Source organism: Phaeodactylum tricornutum, chromosome 1 (genome assembly GCF_000150955.2).
Source record: "Phaeodactylum tricornutum CCAP 1055/1 chromosome 1, whole genome shotgun sequence".
NCBI classification, from domain to species: Eukaryota; Bacillariophyta; class Bacillariophyceae; order Surirellales; family Neidiaceae; genus Phaeodactylum; species Phaeodactylum tricornutum.
In genome coordinates, this window is record NC_011669.1 from 2150012 (window position 1) to 2168177 (window position 18166).

The 18166-nt window shown below is 51.1% G+C and overlaps 5 protein-coding genes and 1 pseudogene across 6 annotated transcripts; 3 read left to right on the forward strand and 3 right to left on the reverse strand.

Annotated features, from left to right (window-relative positions):
* Positions 1–429: 429 nt before the first annotated feature.
* On the forward strand, positions 430–1585 carry PHATRDRAFT_51460 (annotated as a pseudogene; the record flags this gene model as incomplete). The annotated part of the gene is made up of 2 exons: positions 430–618; positions 728–1585. Coding segments are annotated over 2 exons (1047 nt in total).
* Positions 1586–7146: 5561 nt separating this feature from the next.
* PHATRDRAFT_43146 (predicted protein) lies at positions 7147–9960 on the reverse strand (the record flags this gene model as incomplete). The annotated part of the gene is made up of 2 exons (XM_002177422.1): positions 9788–9960; positions 7147–9668 (listed from the first exon to the last, which is right to left on the reverse strand). The coding sequence occupies exon 2, from the start codon at positions 9616–9618 to the stop codon at positions 7147–7149; it is 2472 nt and encodes an 823-aa protein (XP_002177458.1). The 5' UTR covers positions 9619–9668; positions 9788–9960.
* Positions 9961–10614: 654 nt separating this feature from the next.
* Positions 10615–13187, forward strand: PHATRDRAFT_17862 (predicted protein; the record flags this gene model as incomplete). The annotated part of the gene is made up of 6 exons (XM_002176885.1): positions 10615–10708; positions 10837–11380; positions 11896–12195; positions 12289–12723; positions 12811–12815; positions 12923–13187. The coding sequence occupies exons 1-6, from the start codon at positions 10668–10670 to the stop codon at positions 13185–13187; spliced, it is 1590 nt and encodes a 529-aa protein (XP_002176921.1). The 5' UTR covers positions 10615–10667.
* Positions 13188–13271: 84 nt separating this feature from the next.
* Positions 13272–14748, reverse strand: PHATRDRAFT_43148 (predicted protein; the record flags this gene model as incomplete). The annotated part of the gene is made up of 1 exon (XM_002177423.1): positions 13272–14748. Exon 1 carries the CDS (start codon positions 14544–14546, stop codon positions 13272–13274), a length of 1275 nt encoding a protein of 424 aa, XP_002177459.1. The 5' UTR covers positions 14547–14748.
* A 308-nt stretch (positions 14749–15056) lies between these two features.
* On the forward strand, positions 15057–16256 carry Sec13 (predicted protein). The gene is made up of 2 exons (XM_002176886.1): positions 15057–15208; positions 15332–16256. The coding sequence occupies exons 1-2, from the start codon at positions 15064–15066 to the stop codon at positions 16177–16179; spliced, it is 993 nt and encodes a 330-aa protein (XP_002176922.1). The 5' UTR covers positions 15057–15063; the 3' UTR covers positions 16180–16256.
* A 62-nt stretch (positions 16257–16318) lies between these two features.
* PHATRDRAFT_43150 (predicted protein) lies at positions 16319–18033 on the reverse strand (the record flags this gene model as incomplete). Its single annotated transcript, XM_002177424.1, has 2 exons — positions 17210–18033; positions 16319–17130 (listed from the first exon to the last, which is right to left on the reverse strand). Exons 1-2 carry the CDS (start codon positions 18018–18020, stop codon positions 16319–16321), a joined length of 1623 nt encoding a protein of 540 aa, XP_002177460.1. The 5' UTR covers positions 18021–18033.
* Positions 18034–18166: the final 133 nt, after the last annotated feature.

An 18166-nucleotide genomic window follows, 5' to 3' on the forward strand; every position in this document is an offset into this window, starting at 1 on the left:
AAAACAAATACTATAAAAGTCAATCTCCATCCATTCGAAAACCTGCGTATCGTATTTGGAATCGATTCTATCACTTCCGCGTCTCTACGTAACAAAAAATAAGAGCCATTTTCACTGTATCTTCGCTTACTGTCGAAGGAGTGTCAATCAGAGATATCTACCGTATATATGTACATTAAATGAAGTGCCGTTCAGACAGGAATTGAATTGTAGGTGATGGACGGTTTCCTCATCGTCTTTTACTCGAGCTGCTCTGTCCCCCACCACGCATCCACAAGAAGACTGACAGGAAAACCTTTTTCTGGAATGATCTCAAAAATGAAACATCACCACACCTTCTTTCTCACTATCGCTTGCCACAGGCAATTTGTACCTTGCAATCGTGCGGGTTATAGCCCTTACAATTCCTTCGCCCTCAGTCAAGCTAGAATGTCCAGTGACAACGGATCGCAAGATGCAGATCGGAGTGCTATTGAAATAGAACGCGCCAAGTCGGGCTTTTTGTACAAAGAGGACGTGGCCCCCGGATTGACTATGGAAATGGAACTGAAGCGCATTCTGATTTCAACTTCGAGCCCGTACCAAAAGGTTGACGTCGTCGAAACATACTTTGGGAAGGTAAGGTCACTTAGCAATGTAAACTCGAGTCGTTTCGACACTGTTCATTTTCTCCTGGGAACCCGCCCTCACGTCTATGTTCGATTGCGACCTCTCACACCGTTCATAGACTCTGGTCACGGATGGCAAAACACAAAGCACAGAGTTTGACGAATTTGCCTACCACGAAAGTCTTGTCCACCCATCTCTCTTGAAGGTGTCCAATTCGGGGAGCGCACCGAAGGTTGTTTTCATTGGCGGTGGCGGAGAGCTCGCGACGGCCCGGGAAGTCTTACGGCACGCATCAGTCGCAAGGGTGGTCATGGTAGACTTGGATGCGAAGGTGGTCGAAGTTTCGGAAAAGTATCTACCGGAATGGGGAGGCCAGTCGGTTTTAACAGATCCGCGGTTTGAACTGGTTATCGGCGATGCCTATGGCTACCTACTGAAGACGGAGGAAATGTTCGATGTAGTTATCATGGATATCTCTGATCCAATAGAAGCCGGCCCGGGTGTCATGCTATATACAAAGGAATTCTATGAGCATGCCGTAACGCGGCTCAATCCGAACGGAGTCTTTGTGACGCAAGGCGGCACCGCCGAGTCGATCCCGTCCGCGGTCGTTAAAGTCCACGATATTGATCCGTCGTGCTTTGCACCGATTTACAATACACTGAAGGCAGTATTCCATTGCGTCGTTCCCTACACGACGCATATTCCTAGTTTTGGAGGGGACTGGGGCTTTATCATGGCATTTAATGATGACGGCAACCCCGCGACGGACCAGGAACGTGCTTGGAAAATTCCGGACGAAGACGCTGTAAACGCGCTCGTGCACAAACAAATTACGGGCGGATCAGACGCGCTCAAGTTTTATGACGGAACGACGCACTTGCGCATGTTTGCTTTGACCAAGCCTTTGCGAAACTACATGGCTCAAGACGAACGTATTATGACGAGAGAAAATCCAATATTTATGTATTAGTGATTAATCTGTTGCATACACACGCGACTATTGCGAATGGACGAGCATGGCTGCTGCACCCGCCAATTCTTGCATCTATGGTAGAGCTTGATTACAGTCAATGCAGAATTATTTGGACCCTCTATGGTTTTTGCGGTCATTAGAGGTTTTACCTGCTGTTGTCCTCTGGATAGTGGTACCGCATCGAAACCTGTATCGCGTACTTGTAGTTTCGGTAGGTAGGACAAAGAGTGGACGGTCAGACTCCGAACCAGGACACGGCTGCCCGGTTGAAATCCGATTGGCGCGCAAGTCCGTTTTCCCGGAACCAGCTCTCGGGTTTACAGTTAGTAGGGTATATGAATTGTTCGGTCGGGTGTATCTACTACGTACGCTGCTGCGGTGGGGGAAAATCAATCCGAAAGGGGGGAAAACGCGAGGATGTGGGTGCCGTATGGGTAAGTTTTTCCGCTTGCGACAAAACAGTGTCTTTTTTTTTGGATTGAGGGGGCTTTCCGCAGCTCTCGGTGGTCTTCGGCTAGCACCCGGCACTCTACTAGGTAGGCTTTACCACAACACGTGCATACATGTGCGGGGAAGTCGGTACACTATCTACTACTCCCGTGTTCTGATCATGAGGAATTCGCATCATTCCAACAACGATGATCCCGTTGTTAGTCATGATAGACAGAATGGTGCAAACGACACCGGCAGCGCTAACGTTAGCAGCAACGGCTCGAGCGGTAGTACGGACCCCGCGCGGTTAGCCGTGATTTCGGCACTCGCCGCATTTTCGGAGCAGAGCGGCGGTCCTCCACCCTCCGCCGGTATCGTGTACGACAGACCTCGGGAGCATTCCGACCCTTCTTCAGTCGCCGCGTCGGGGTTGCCGATGCCGGTGGGGACCGGAGGCGGGGACGCAGGAGGATACCGGAACCCGAGTTCCGTCTCCCGTTCTGATTCTGGATCGCATGCGGCCCGCAATCCGTCTTTTCACGCGCTAGCCCAGAATTCCGAGAAACCGCAGTTTTCTGGAAAAGAGGAGGACTACTCACACCAAGCCGCCGATCGGCGGAGTGCGGACAATTCTTTATTTTCGTCAAGCGCGGGGACTGATCCAACGAACCGAAAGCATCCCGATTCGGAATCTGATCAACACGATAGTGACTCGGTTGGTGGGAGCGGCTCTGATTCTGGTCACAGTGAAAGAGACGACGACGAAGAAAGGGAACGGGGATCGTCACCGGCAACGAAGGAACCCCGTCAGCCGGTACCAAGAGGAAAACCCGAGGCCATGGCGGTAGCCTTGGCGCAAGCAAGAGTGAATGCGGAGCAAAAGGAACTCGAGGAAGACGAGGATGATGATGATGATGATGAAGAAGAAGCTATCGCCGAACCCGTTGAAGAAGGAGGCGTACTGGCGAGCTTGCCCAGACCTCCCCTCCCTCCCCTAGTGACCAGTTCGAAAGCGAGCAAGAAAAAGTCATCATCGAGCAAGATGACATCGCGTTCGGAGCTACTATTGAGCGAGACGCCCCCAGCAATCACACGAGGCGAATACGAAAACTTGCAGGCCCTGATGGTTCAGTTTTGCCGGGTGCCGTTGCTGGCAGAATTTAGCCGACCGGTAGCATTGCTACATCCCGAGGTAAGTTCCACCGACAGCAGAGAACTAAAGTCATGTTTTCAGGAGAAAAAAAACCGCTCATCCTTTCACTACTCACAGTTGGTCGCAGGATACTCCAAAATCGTTACGCATCCGGTTGATCTCGGCCTGGTGTGTAGAGGCATTCGTCGCCGCAAGTACAAGAATACGCGTGATGTTCGACTAGACATGTGGCGCGTCTTCGCCAATTGTGTCAAGTTCCACTCTCATCCCAACAACAAAGAAGCCGTCCCGAGTTTCGTTTCGATTGCCCTTCACCTTCGCGACTACTTCAACAATCTCTGGCAAGAATACATGCTGCCGTCAGATCTCCCGACGCACACTCCGGAGCCCACCAAGATTGCGTTTCAACGCCGTGATACTGAACGCCGCAAGAGAGTGGAAAACTGCGGAGTTTTAATCATGAGCCCTGCGTTCGCCAAAAAAACGGCAGCAAACCTTGAAGACTTCATCAATGGCGGCGGGTGCGTGGATAAGCTTGACAAAGTCCCGGTCTTTGGACCAGAAGCTCGAACACATGACGATGATGTAGACATCGTGGCTACGAACCTGGCGGAATTCAAAAATAAATTAATGAATCTCGACGAGAACAACGACGACTGCTCTATGGAAGCTTTCTTCCGGAATTTGAAGGGCTGCATTCCCGACGATGTTTTTGAAAGCGATCCGGCCATACGAAATCGTATCTCACAGCGTCTAGGACGTTTTGCAGGAAAAATTGCCGTTCCTCTGTACGAAGCAAACGCCCGTGGCGTAACGCAATCAAGTATTTGGGGGAATATTGCCACCGCGATTTGGGCTCGAGAAAGCAGCAAGAAGCCATATTGGCCTGCACTGTGCCTTGGCATACTTCCACCGGAGGACCAGCGGGAAGAATGGCACGACACAGTCACCGAAAGAAACGAAGCGCGTTTGCCGGAGAGGCTAAGATCCCAACTGATGACTGCCAAGATTAGGTGTGAACAGGCACAGAAGCGTCAAAGCCTGAGCTACTTTCTCGTTGAATTTCTCGGGACGCATGAGTTTATTTGGGTCCGCGAAACAGACATTGTCGAGAATTTTGATCCCAACAATGATCCGAACAAGAAAAGTGCACTTGGCTCGAAAAAAAAGCGCACGTCGCGAAGCGGAATTGCCAGCGTAGTCAACTCCAAGACCTACACGACCGCTTTGGAAGAATGTACCTGGGCGACGGAAGAATTCGAAGCTGTCTTGGCAGAAGTTTTCGAAGTAAAAACCGAAGGCGACGAGGACGACGACGAAGAAGAGATGAACTACAGTTATTCTCTACTAGCGCAATCCGATGACGAAGCAGACGAGGAAGATAATCGAGGATTTGAATACGATGATTCGAAGATGTCTTCGTCCGATGTCGATGAAGCCAATTGGTTGCTGACACATGACGGTAAGCTTGATACGAGCGCCGCCGGTCGCAAGAACGCGAAACGCAGAGCACAGGCACTGAAGAAACGAGTTGAAAAGGAGAAGAAAGACGCCGCGACCGCAGCAATGTCGACAACGCACTCTAAGAAAAAGTCTAAGGTTGATTCAAAGTCACTAAAGAAAAAGAAAGACAACGGTACCAAGAAAGAAGTCAACAAAACGAGAGACCTAGAAGATAAGAAAGAGTTGCGTGAGCTAGAGAAACGACGAAAAAAACGGCAACGCGAACGGGAAAAGACTCTTAGAGGAGATGTTCGTAAGCAGAAGCGTAAACGCACATCGTCGTATGACTCCGACGAGGACGAGCGTGGTCTCGTACGAGACAAACGTTCCCGTGCCACCGCAATTGTGAAGGCTTATGTGAGTCGCATGTCGGAGAATGAGGCTTATAAAAGTCTAGGATTGGGTGGGGTGATGACAATTCCAGCTGCAATGGTTGATTCGACTGGTCTTCTTGGAATGGCGCTTGCCTTTCGTGCCGCTTCTGGGGAACTTGCCATGCCGGACTGCACGGATGAGTACGAGGCTAAGCTTAAGCCATGGACTGCCATTGATACGGATACTCCTCGAACTTCGAGCGAACGAATGGACAGGCTTGAGGAAAAGATCAGACTGATTCAAAAGCAAATAGCCTCAAGTCGAAGGAACACGGAATATAGAAGAGAGCTGACTGTGGTATCGCAAAAGCAAAGTCGGTTAGTCACGCAGCAGATAGATGCGGATGACGAGGCAGCTCGCCTCAATCATTTCCGAAAGAAAAAGAAGGCGCCTTCGAGAGATGACACTCTGAAGGGTAACGTAAAGAAACAAATTGGGGTTGAGACAGTATTGCTAGAGAAAGAAAAAGAGAACAGAGTAATACCTCAAGGTGACTGCGAAGAAACTACATCCATGGTAGTGAATCAAAACGATTCTGAAGAGTTGGTGGGCGGTGTAAGAGATGACGAAATTCCAGATGCAAAATCGAGCCGGACGGAGAACGTCCCCGTCGTCAAACCTAGCAATGCTATGGATGTTCAGACCATTGATCCCATGCCTTAATTGGATCGCAAAGGGTCCGACTTTTCCACTAGGCAACAGAAGTATTTGCTTTGCGTTAGCGAAACTCGAATTAACGTTGTGGTTTTTCCTGTTTGGTTTTCACGAGCGGACCAATGAAAACAATAGAAGAGATTAAGAGATGTGCCTTCCAAACAATTAAAAATTAATTGGTGTTACCGTGTGTTTTCGGCGACTATAAAGTTTGTTGTAGCTCACTGTCAAGGACATATATTGTTGTTGGCTAGCTGCTGTAGTCTATCCGTCACAAAGAGTTATCGCATCTTGATGACTGACTGTGTGACTATAAATAGCAACACTCTGCTCTAGCTTCACTACAATTAATCTAGAGGATCTGTTGAAAAGAGTTACCGACCAAGGCTGGTAGTGAAGGGAATCACTCTTGTCTTTCATCATTTATCACAGTGCGATTAAATTAAAGTCCTTGCACGTCGGCATCACCGGAGCGTGATTCATGAAAATAATGTGTGAAGTCGCATTTTGCTCTAATCGATCACTCGTCTCATTCATCTTTCTGGCGCTTCCTCTCACGAGTAACATAAATTTACAGGCCCATCGTTCCTATTTTTGACTATCAGCGCTTTCCTTGTTTTATGCATATCTCTCTCCATCTGTAAGTAGACCGGAAAGCTATGGAAGAAGACGAGTTTCGGGAAATCTGTGGGAAAGATTGATGGAACAGATCTGCGGCCGCGTGAAATAAATCACGTATGCTTACTGTTAGTCCGTGTGTTTTTACGTCCACATCGCATTTTGTTTTTTGGGTCAATCTTGGCCGCTCTCCACTGGCTTGTTACTGATTGTAAAGAGTCTCTTACTGTTTCTCACCCACACAAGCGACACTTCATTTATCCTACTAGCAATCGAAATGACAACTCTTCCCCCCAACGATCCAAACAATAATGACAATCCCGGCGAAGCAACAAACACCCGGATGAACGCGAAGGTCGCTCCCTATGATGGCCGACGATCGCAACGAAGCCGAGATGTCGACGGTCAGGACCACATGGATATGATTGGAGATATGCGCGACTCTCCCATCGTAGTGGCTATGTTTCTAGTGGGCGTAGTCAGTTGGTTCTTCCGCGAGCGCTGTGTGTGAAACTTTGGATCAATGAAAGACCTTTTTTGATTCCTTCAACGTTTGCGGATACGCCTACAGTATGCTTCTTCATCTCTGTACGAGTGGAGATTCAGTGCTGATTAATAAACGTTCTAAATGTTTTTCGTGCACTCCTTGCTTAGGAAAACACGTATGTTTATTAGAATATGTGCTGCTGCAAGTGCACATTTATCTTACAGTTAATCAACACATAATTTTCAGAAAATATTGCTGATAAAGTTGATCAGACACAAAAATGCATCAAAACATAAAGCAGGCCGTCACTCATGACATAGTACTTTGTTTCTCATGCAATTAAAGCATTGCCTTGCTAGATGCGTGCTCGTCTTTCGAGTCCGTCTTAAGAACCTCTATGCCATTATCTTCATAGGTCGTTCCTTGAAGTGGGAATGCGTCTCCTTCTAACCAACGCCGATCTTCCGGTGCCCCCTCTTCGGTGTTTAACGGACCGCTAAGGGCTGTGCTCGAAAGAGATGTGCGCATTACGCACGCGTGCGGCCGAGAAATATTCAAGTCCTCGGCTTGTGTAGGCAAATACTTTTCGACAATATTTCGTGGAGGTGAAAGTTGCTGATACATAGGCGACACTGAGCTGCGGGGAGGAGGAGTAGACGTGGATGCTGGGCGAAGTCCCTTTGCTGGGCTTCGAGGTGGCAATTGCGATTTGTCTAGACGCCCTCGGTTTCTCCCTGGACGAACTACAGTCGGCTGCTTTTCAGACGGTGCCGATATCTGAAAGACCACGGATGGATAGCACAAAAGCTCGGCAGGGGAACCTTCTCGTTCTTCACGATCAGCTCCTCCTTCACGGGGCGATGAAGATTCTGTCGCTTCTCGAACTGACATGAGATCGGAGTTTCCCTCACGATCGAAGTACGATACAAATGTAGGAGGTTCTTCTGAGGATCCAGACGAGCTGGTATGGGCCAACGAGACACTTCCTAGAGTGCCTGCTGAGCTCGTACGGCCACTGCGGCGCGAAGAGAGTGCCAAAGATCGATCACCTGGCACATTTACAGCTCCATCACGCAGTGATGCAGGGCTTCCACCCAAAGCAAGATATCCGTGTAAGGTTGCACTACTGCTCGTCGAGGAAGAATGAATACTCGTTACGTCGTTCTCCACTTTGCTGGTAACTGGACTATTCAGAAGCGATCTGCGCTTCTGGCCTTGTTTGTTGGCCTCCATTACTTCGCGATCCGTTTCGGAAATCGTTGACAATCCTGATTGCAAGGCACTACCATGCGAGCTTGCGGTACCCTGTGTAGTGTGTCCAGAAGATGATCCGGTATTGGAAGATCTCGTGGTTCCTGGGGATGCCGTTTCCGAGTCAATGGAACGCGCCGTTATAGCTGACCCTTCCCGACCTATTTGGGTCGGACTAGGGCTTTTTACACCTCTCTCCGACCGATTACTGGTCGTCCTCTCTTTTGCGTTAGAAACTTGTATACGAATATTCGGTGTTTTTAGCTCTTGCACAGGACTCGTTTCGACGGAAGGGCTTGGAGAGGGATCGTCCAAGATTTGCTGGTACACCGGGGACGGGACAGATGATGGGCTTTCGCCTAACGACGTTTCAATCTTTGGATAGTTGCCGTCGTCGTCGGCATCGGAGTCGAGTGCATGGTACGGCTCCGTAATTCGCGTCTCAATTTCGTCCTCTTCGTCCGGGTCGCTTCCCTTGTCTCGACTATTCTTTCCTGATATCGATAGGCTGCACATTTTCCTGGAAAATTCAGAATAACCGCCTACTACTCCGGATGCCCGCACCATAGCGGAAACTTCCATGCCTTCCGATAGAAGCGAGTCGTTGTTCGGATTGGTCGCCGGCTCGGTTACCACAGTAACGGCCGTTTCTAATGCGCTGGCAGACTCGGATCCTTCCGAGCTCTTCCCTTCTGCTGATCCGGACGATACGGATGCCGCAGGAACTGGATTTTTCCTTCCGTTGAAAGCACGGCGTCGCCTTCGCCGCAGGGGTGGAAAATTCGCCAGATACTTTTTGGCCTTGAAGGAGGGTTTTTTGGGCGCTACTGGCATGTCGGCGCTACTGGTAGCGAGAGACAGAGACGTGTTGGCGGACGTCATGTCCGTTACTTCAATGGACGTTCGTTCCATATCTTCCAATCCGTAGGCGTAGTATCGAACCGGCCCAAAGGCAGATCCGGAATCCACGTAGGAGGTACCACCGTAGAGGGATGACGCAAAAGCACCCCTGCCCACGGCTCCGAATGCGCTGTTAACGGAGCGCTGACGAAAGCTCGAGGGGGTCGACGTCGATCGCTGAAATGGATCCAATGGTACGGGAGGAGGAAGGTCCTCTTCGTCGTTGAACCTTTGATACAAAGAGGATCGTCTCCAGTCCAGCGGTGTTGAATGAATATGACGGAGAGCCGGTGGAGCTAGGAGACGTTCCGTTGGGATTCCGTACGAGTGCATGCCGAGACGTGCGAATCCCTCACTCATTAATTGCGCAATGGCGTTGGCACCTTCCGTGACGTTAGAGGCAATGGCTTCCCGATTGAGAGACGTGCCGAGGACGGGACGAGCCGTGTTGGGCAAGGTGGAGACGGAGTCCATTTCAGCTCCCGAAACAGGATGCACGTCGGAAGCGCTGCTGGTCTCGGGCTCGGAACTTTCGGTTACCAAGGTGGGGGTAGTCGTAGGCGCGTCGGGTTTCGCTGAAGGAGTGTTGTCCGCATCGTCCGGTGCGTGCGTTTTCGAGTCACAGTCAATTATTTCCAGTGGATCTTCCGGCTCCAACATAATCGTTCCCACACAATGCCTTTAAAGAGAGGGAGAGCGAAACGAGGATTCTAAAAAAGGTGTAAAACCACCCACAAGGAAGGAGTTAGACGAGACATTCGCACTTTTTCCACGTCGGGTCTTTTGACTGCCGCTGCGGTACATGCGTCTTGTCTACGGAGTCACCTACCAAAACGAGTTCCACAAAACCAAAAGCGACGGGAACATAAAAAGGAGCAGACCGTCGCTGTCGTTGAAAGTAGCGACTGTGAATGACAAACTAACAGAAGAGTGTTTTCCTCTCTCTCTCTTCAAAAGCAATCAAGCTCGGTTGTTTGTTTGCGCGAATGCGTTCCAGGTGTGGTTAGCTCTTGTAGCAGAAATGATGATTGGATGGTAGGTAGTAGTAGCTATGTAAAAAAGCTGGTGGTACGCCGAGTAGGTAGAGGTAGGTAGGTATATAGGTATATACGCTGCTGGTAGAGGGACACCTTTACAGTAGTCGGTGGGTACGTATACGTAGACTGTACTCGCTCACGGAATTTTTGGTCGTTCCCAAACGACCCCGAGCCTTTCGGTTCGATTTTTCCTGTAGGTGACTGTGTAGGTGCGCGTGTTCTTATCGGTCGGATTCAAAGAACCGTTGATGGACCCCTCCCGCCATGGAACGGACGATTACTTAGTTATAGCTTGCTTAGACATGTAGAAAGTATACAAAATTTGAGGCAACTTCTTGCTTAGATAGTGGGAAGCACGGTACTCGACTGGGAAATTTGGGTGGGCGCGTTGGAACGCTGGGCAGTCCCCCCCCCCCCAATGAGACGAAGGAACAGGGAGTTTTACTTTTCGTTTTCGAAAAGTAAATCGAAAGAATGGGCTCCGTTGGAAGGGCCCCCCCCCGCACGCCATCGGCTTCCATTAGAAACGCCCGCAGTCTCGTGGTCCTTGTTTTCTTCGCGCACCCGCCCCACCGCGTGGATTGTGGGGAACCACGAGGAACGACATACCATTCCCAACGTTCGAACGTTGCGTGTCCCTTGTTCCAACTTTTTGCAATTGTTAATAGCACCATGTCATATTACGGAGGCGGCAGCGGCGGAGGCGGATATCGGTACGTCTAGAGCGTTGGCAAAGTGTGACGAGGTTGGATGCGTCCACGGTCGCCGTCCATCGAGAGCTATTTCTCGTGAAATGTTCCGCAGGTGAGTAGTAATCTTACTCCAGTTTTTTTATTCACAGCGATTCGGGTGGATACGGTGGAGGTCCCGGAGCAGGAGGCGGTGGCTACGGAGGAGGAGGAGCGTACGGAGGTGGGGGAGGAGCGTACGGCGCCGGAGGCGGCTACGGCGGTGGAGGAGGAGGTGGCTACGGCGGTCCGCCCATGGGAGGTGGCGGTGCCTACGGCAGCTCCAACCTCGGTGCTACGCTTGGATCCATTGACTTTAGCAAGACGGAGCTCGTACAGTTCGAAAAAGACTTTTATATTGAACATCCCGACGTGCGTGCCCGGAGCGATCAGGAAGCCGACGCCTGGCGGGCTTCGAAACAAATCGTGGTGCGCGGACACGATGTGCCCAAACCCGTCATGACTTTCGACGAAGCTTCCATGCCGGAATACGTGCTGAACGAAGTGCTCAAGTGTGGATTCGACAAGCCCACGCCGATTCAAAGCCAGGGTTGGCCCATGGCCTTAAAGGGACGCAACATGGTGGGCGTGTCCGCCACCGGATCCGGTAAAACGTTGGCGTTCCTCTTGCCCGCCATGATTCACATCAATGCCCAGGTAAGTCGTATGCGCCAATAACTACTACGTGGCTGATTCTTCTTGTCAAAGTTTCTTTCTTCCACGCAGTGCTGGTTGCTTTGTTGCGAGTGATCCGGTGTCGAATCCCACTACAGGTTTCTTCCTACGCCGTTGACTGCTGTGTGCCCTCCAACGAAGTGACGCGAGGTGGAGCCTATGTAGAGGCTAATTCAGGACCAGATTTCCAGCGAGAAACTATCATTCGTTCGGCGGCACGTGCTTTCTACGCTGCACGATTGCTCGACTGATTATGGATGGTCATCGCCATCTCGCTGTCGGCATCGTTGAAAAACCTACAATCAAGTACGTTTCATCGGTGTTGATTTAGTGAGAGGCGAGTGCTGTCTTTCTCGCATGACTGGATATAGGGTCCTGGCTACCTTGTTTGAATAAGCGCACGCTGCTGGAGAAACACAAGAGACAAAGCCAAGTCATATGTCGACGACCGGTTTCCTCACGATTTTTTACTGTCCTTTCCATCGGTTATCCCACAGCCGTATTTGAAACCAGGTGATGGTCCCATTGTTCTCGTGTTGGCCCCCACCCGTGAATTAGCCGTGCAAATCAAAGAAGAATGTGACAAGTTTGGTAGTTCGTCCGAAATCAAAAATACCGTTGTTTACGGTGGAGTCAAAAAGCACACGCAGCTTCGCGAGTTGCGTGCGGGAGCCGAAATTTGCATCGCCACGCCCGGACGTTTGATTGATCACTTGGAGCAGGGCAACACTAATCTCAAACGCGTCACGTACCTGGTCTTGGACGAAGCTGATCGCATGTTGGATATGGGGTTCGAGGTACGCCAGGGAGGACGCGAGAACGAATTCGAATGCGCAGCAAGTTCAACGGACGCAACTCACACACGCACGTCTTTTTATTTCTCCAAATAGCCTCAATTGCGCAAGATCGTCTCACAGATTCGTCCCGATCGTCAGGTGCTCATGTGGAGCGCGACCTGGCCAAAGGAAGTCCAGGCCTTGGCGAACGACTACCTTCAAGACTTTTACCAAGTCACAGTCGGTTCTCTGGATCTATCAGCCAACAAGGATGTGACGCAAATTATTGAAGTGTGCACGGACATGGACAAGTATCGTAACCTACAGCGTTATTTGCGCGAGAACCTTAGTCCCAAAGATCGTGTCCTGGTTTTTGTGGAAACGAAGAAGGGATGCGACATGCTCACACGTTCCTTGCGCTCTGACGGTTTTCAAGCTCGTGCCATGCACGGAGACAAATCTCAGGAAGAGCGTGATTGGGCGTTGCGTGAATTCAAGGGTATGCAAAGTACACTTCTGGTAGCTACGGATGTTGCTGCGCGTGGATTGGTACGTAGAATCATTGGTGTGGGGATTTACAGAATGTTACTTTCTGGGTACAATGGTCTGACGATTTTTTAATTTTTTTTTCGGCAGGATGTGTGAGTGTTGTTGCGGCGTGGGCGTAATCGATCATTTTGTAACGGCACGGTATGCAGAATTTGAGTTGCATGTTTATCTCACGCTCGTTTTCGTTATCTCTCTACAGTGACGATATCCGTATTGTAGTAAACTTTGATTTTCCCAAGGAGATGGATAGCTACATTCACCGTGTTGGCCGTACCGGACGTGCCGGTAAGAAAGGTTTCGCAGTGTCTTTCTTTGTCCCCGACAAGAACGCTCGTCTGGCCAGGGAACTGGTTGATATCCTCAACCGCACGTCCCAGAATGTCCCTCAGGAGCTCCAAGCCTTGACCAGCTTTTCTGGTGGCCGTGGAGGGGGAGGGCGTGGTCGTGGTGGTCGACGCTACTAGGCAACCTTTTTGTCCAATACGAATAGGACAATATTAAAAAGCACCTTTAGATAGGAATGTTTATTCGTGTAGAAAAGCATCGTTTCATTTGCGTACAATTTTGTGTTTCAACACGCTCTGTCGCGAAACAACAGCTTTGGACGCGGAACCCGCTGTACGCATTTGTTTTGCGCCCGCCATTCGCACAAGCGTTATGGGTCTTTGTTTCGCCTCGTTGGATTTTTTCGAGACGGCCGCGAATGCGACGGCAGCCCCGAACGATCCCGTCGACTTCTTGGCAGGAGGGTTCGCTTTCAACGAAATACTTGCCCGGGATCTTCGAGCGGAGACAACAGATGCTTCCTTCCGAAGCTTGTACATCTTATTATTTGAGTCTTTGTGTTCCGGCTGGCGTTCCAGTATTCGATGTTGTCGAGCACTCGTGGGTCGCACTTTGACTACTTTGGGGCGGTCCTGAGAAAGACTTTGCCTTATCTCTCGCATACGTTTTCCTTGGGATGAACGACGGTCCTCCTCGCGTTGCTTTAGGTAAGCAAAAAGTTCCCGCCAGCTTTGACATCGTTCGACTTGCTCCAAATCTTCCTGATCCTGCTTGGCACGTTGAATCCAATCCCCTCCGAGAGTCGCCGCCTCGCTTTTCTGCGACTGCAGCTCAACTCCGTAGCTAGCCGCTAGCTCTTTCCATAAGTTTAAAATCAATTTAAGCTGGGCGGCAGTCTCGTCCGGAACGTACTTGAAGCGCATCGCTTCCTTGACCATTTTTCCAATCCCCGACGCCTGCAGCAACGGCACATTCATGGGTGATTCCATCAGTAGATCGATTCGCTCTTTGAGAATTGTTGGATCAGGTTGCCTGTTCTCTGCGCTTAACGTTTGTAGTAAAGTGGAACCGCAACTGCGAATGGATTTGACCAGAAGAGGCCATGGTAGCGTCAAGGCGCGGGGTCGGGTGAGTCCTCCCCGCCGAAATCGAAATTCGGTACAATCCCGCCATACGAGCCAATCTACAATCGCGGATTCCGCCAAGTGTGGATTGGCGGCTTCCACTTGCGAAAGGTGCGGATCTTTGAGGGCCGGTGCGATCCGTCCCGTTCCGTCTAAACCTCCCGATCCTGCTTTGGGAGCCGTACGTTGATGCCGTAAGCGGATCAAAGATTCCCATTCGTCCTCGTCCACGATTCCAAAGGCTTCCGGGGGGTAACGTTCCAGATTGGCGACGATTACCCTGCGACACAGAAAGACGAGTGAATCGTTCCAGTCCACCTCGGAAGCCCCGGCTGGTCTTGGGTGATGGGGAGACTTGCCAGCCAACCGCGACTGTTGACGATTGAGGGGTACCGGTACATCATGGTCGCACATGTTTTTTACCTACCACCACCACCACCACCCAGCGAGACCAGCGAGAGATTCTGCTTGCGTCACACGATGGAGTTGTTTGGGGTAGAGGAATGCTTCCGTACGCTTGTGCACTAACTCACACACTCACTAACACACACACACACACATACACACACGCTCCCGGACTCACACGTATCTTTGCGTTGGTCACCCACAGTCAATACTGCTCGGAATGGGAAACGACCGTCGCTCGAAACGAAACACGAAAGCACCGGCTGAATCCCACGATGGATCTCGATCGATTTGGGGTGTGTCGCATTTTAGGTGCCGGGGCTACAGTCATTAAACCTACCCTAAAGCTTGCGCCGGAATCTAGTGTCTGTAGGGTATATTACAGTCTAGACAGCGTTACTCGCCTCCGAAATGTTTGTAGGTAGTACTGTGCGGCGCCGCTACTACTAGCTAGCGCCATCTTCGGTCACACAACACAAACAAGCCACACCAAAGCCCACTGGTATACAAAACAAGCCTCGAAACCATGGCGACCACGACGGCGTCTACCGCTATTGCGGCACCAACGGAGGCTTCTTCTGCCCCGATCTATATTGACACTCAACACGAAGACCTAGTACACGATGCTCAGATGGATTACTACGGCGCCAAGCTGGCGACGTGCAGCTCCGGTAAGAACGAAAGTGTGTGTATACTAGGTACATGTTGTGTTGGATGATTTCGGTGACAGTCAAACGAAACGTACTGACTGTGAATAACACTTGACTACTGCTGTTCCTGTTCTATTCCGACAGACCGTACCGTTAAAGTGTACAACGTATCGGATTCCGCCTACGAGCTTTCCGCGACGCTCCAGGGTCACGAAGGTCCCGTCTGGCAGGTTTCCTGGGCACATCCCAAGTTCGGCGTAGTCCTCGCATCCTGCTCGTTCGATGGTAGTGTTCTGATTCACCGTGAAAGCCGACCCCGCGAATGGACCATGCTACACGCGGCTCGTCAACTGCACGATTCCTCCATTAACGGTGTGGCCTTTGCTCCGCACGAATATGGTTTGCAGCTGGCGACGGCGTCCTCCGACGGCAAGGTCAGCGTCCTCCAGCACCAGCCCAACAATACGTGGGCCGTCGAATACCTCACGGATTGCCCCATGGGTGTCAATGCGGTGAGCTGGGCACCCTACGGGGCGTACTACGACCCGTCCGCGGCGTCCCCGACGGATCAGGTCCAGGAACCCCGACTCGTGACGGCAGGATGCGACAATGCCATACGATTTTGGAAGTGCCAGGACGGTACAACTTGGGTTCCGGATGAGGCTAAATTGGATACCGCACATCAACACTCGGACTGGGTACGGGATGTGGCGTGGGCACCCTCGCTACTGCCGAATCACAATATTGTCGCCAGCTGTGCGGAGGACAAGACGGTATTGATTTGGAAACAGGAAGGACTGGGACAAGATTGGAAGCCTACGCTTCTACACCAATTTGAAGCACCCGTCTGGAGAGTCAGTTGGAGCGTCACGGGACTCCTATTGGCGGTTTCGTCGGGAGATTCCGACGTCACCTTGTGGAAAGCGGGGCTAGATGGACAATGGACGCAGGTTTCCACCGTGGAAGACACACCTCCTGAGCCGTCGACATAAGGAGGTTGGCCCGACGGGAAAGCGAAAGGATTGCTTCGAAACCAAATATACGTAAATAAAGGATCTTTATACAAGCTGCTGTTCATGTATTAACAGTACAATGAAATTAGAAAACAATTGTCGTCCTCTCGGCCTCGCCCTAAACGGAACCAGTGTTGGTGAGAGCCTCCCTATCCCCGGGGGTGGTCCCCGTGCCTCTGTCAAGGATTGTGCGAGCTGGACGACCTCGTCGAGGATATCCGACGGATAACCCCATATGGCTGCTCATTTTGGGAAGTCCTCGCGAGGGCGTTGTTCGTGGTGGATCATAATAGTCGTGGGACCCAGCATGTGAACTCAGCAATGCCGTGTGGCCACTCAGACCAGTTCGAAAATCCACGGCGCTGCTAGGCTCACGGCCATGAAGCTCTCGCCACGCCCTGGCGCCGGCCCGCAATTGGCTAGGCGAAGGATATGAAGCAGCCGGAAAACTGCGGCGAGATGATGAGTCTACAGACTCGGACCAGAGAAAGCTTCCGAGTACGGAATTGCTGGAAAGAGACGGTGACACAGAAAACATCGATCCCCCTTCCGTGTTATCCTGATCGAATACCTCGCTGGCAAAGCACATGAGTCCACCTCGCGATGGACGTGTTGGATTTTGAGGAAGCGCTGAAGGCTTGTGGAATTCATCCGCCGGAATGTTTTCCTCAATGAGTCGCTCAGCAGGCGTAGCTGGTATTTCATCAGCGGAACCGACTTTCTTATTCACCTTTGTCTCTGGAACCGCGAATGCATCTGCACAAATGACTGTGAGGTCCTCAGTGTTCTGAAGCGAAGCTTGAAGGTCACTCATTATCGTAATGAACTGGTTATCAACTTGACTTTGCTCCCTCCGTAATTCTTTACGGCGTCTGGAGAGAGTACGAAGCATTGCTTCCAGCTTGCAAGCCTTGTCAACGCAACCACCAACTAGTATGTGGACAGAACCAAGGCGTGTAAATACACGCATAATTGGGTGGCCGAGATGTAGGACTTCCAGCGTACGCACCTTTTACTAGATTTTTGTCGGATTTTATAAAGCCATAGCCACGTGCCAATTTTGCCCAGCCCGCATTTACCGAAACAATCTGGACTCTGTCGCCGTAACTCAAACGGGCAGCGGGAAGGGGTGTACACTCTTCACTGGCTTTTGCATTCTGATCCATGTGGAAGAAGCGAACTAGCGTCTCGACGTCTTCATCCGGCACGTTGGGGCTGGAGCCATCCATATCTTTGGTAGGCGGACGAGATGGGTATATCTCGAGCCCTTCGCGGAGCGCTACCGCATAAGTTCCCGAGTCGCCCGTAGCCAAGGACGTTGACAGTCTGATCTTTTCCTCTTCATCCTTCGAATCTGCCGATTCGAAGGAATTCGCGTCGCGAGAGTTTTTTGACTGCATAGAGTTGCTGTGCTTTTTGCGAATATCCTGCGTAGCGAGCTCGGTTGCCTCAATCAGAGACAATAGAACTACATTTCTGGGCAGGGGCAATCGCGATTTTGCCGTTGGAGGATGAGCAGGATGGTCTTGTTGGAAGAGTTCTGATGGGGCCGCACGTCCCGCCCGTGCGCTGGCCCATGGCGAGCGCGCTGTGGCAGGCGCCCCCAACACTCGACGATGAGTAACGGACTCTGATGGGAGAGTGCGCGGAGTCATCGCATGCAGCGGGGTACGGCATTCCATGCACTTCTCCAAGCGATTTGCACATAGGTTGCACACGTACGTATGTCCGCACGGAAGAACAACGGGGTATCGGACGTCGGGATGGAACTCCTCGAAGCATATAATGCAGTGAAAGGAAAATGGAGTTTCCGACGCCATGATTTTCCACTTCAGTGGGACGAATATCAATGATCAGTTTTTACCTTTGCTTTCAGAGCTCCTCCGCCGGGACAATTGCTGTGAACGCTGCGATAGGCGGATTGGATGATGTCCACGAGCGGAACACGCGCAATTATGGAGATGGT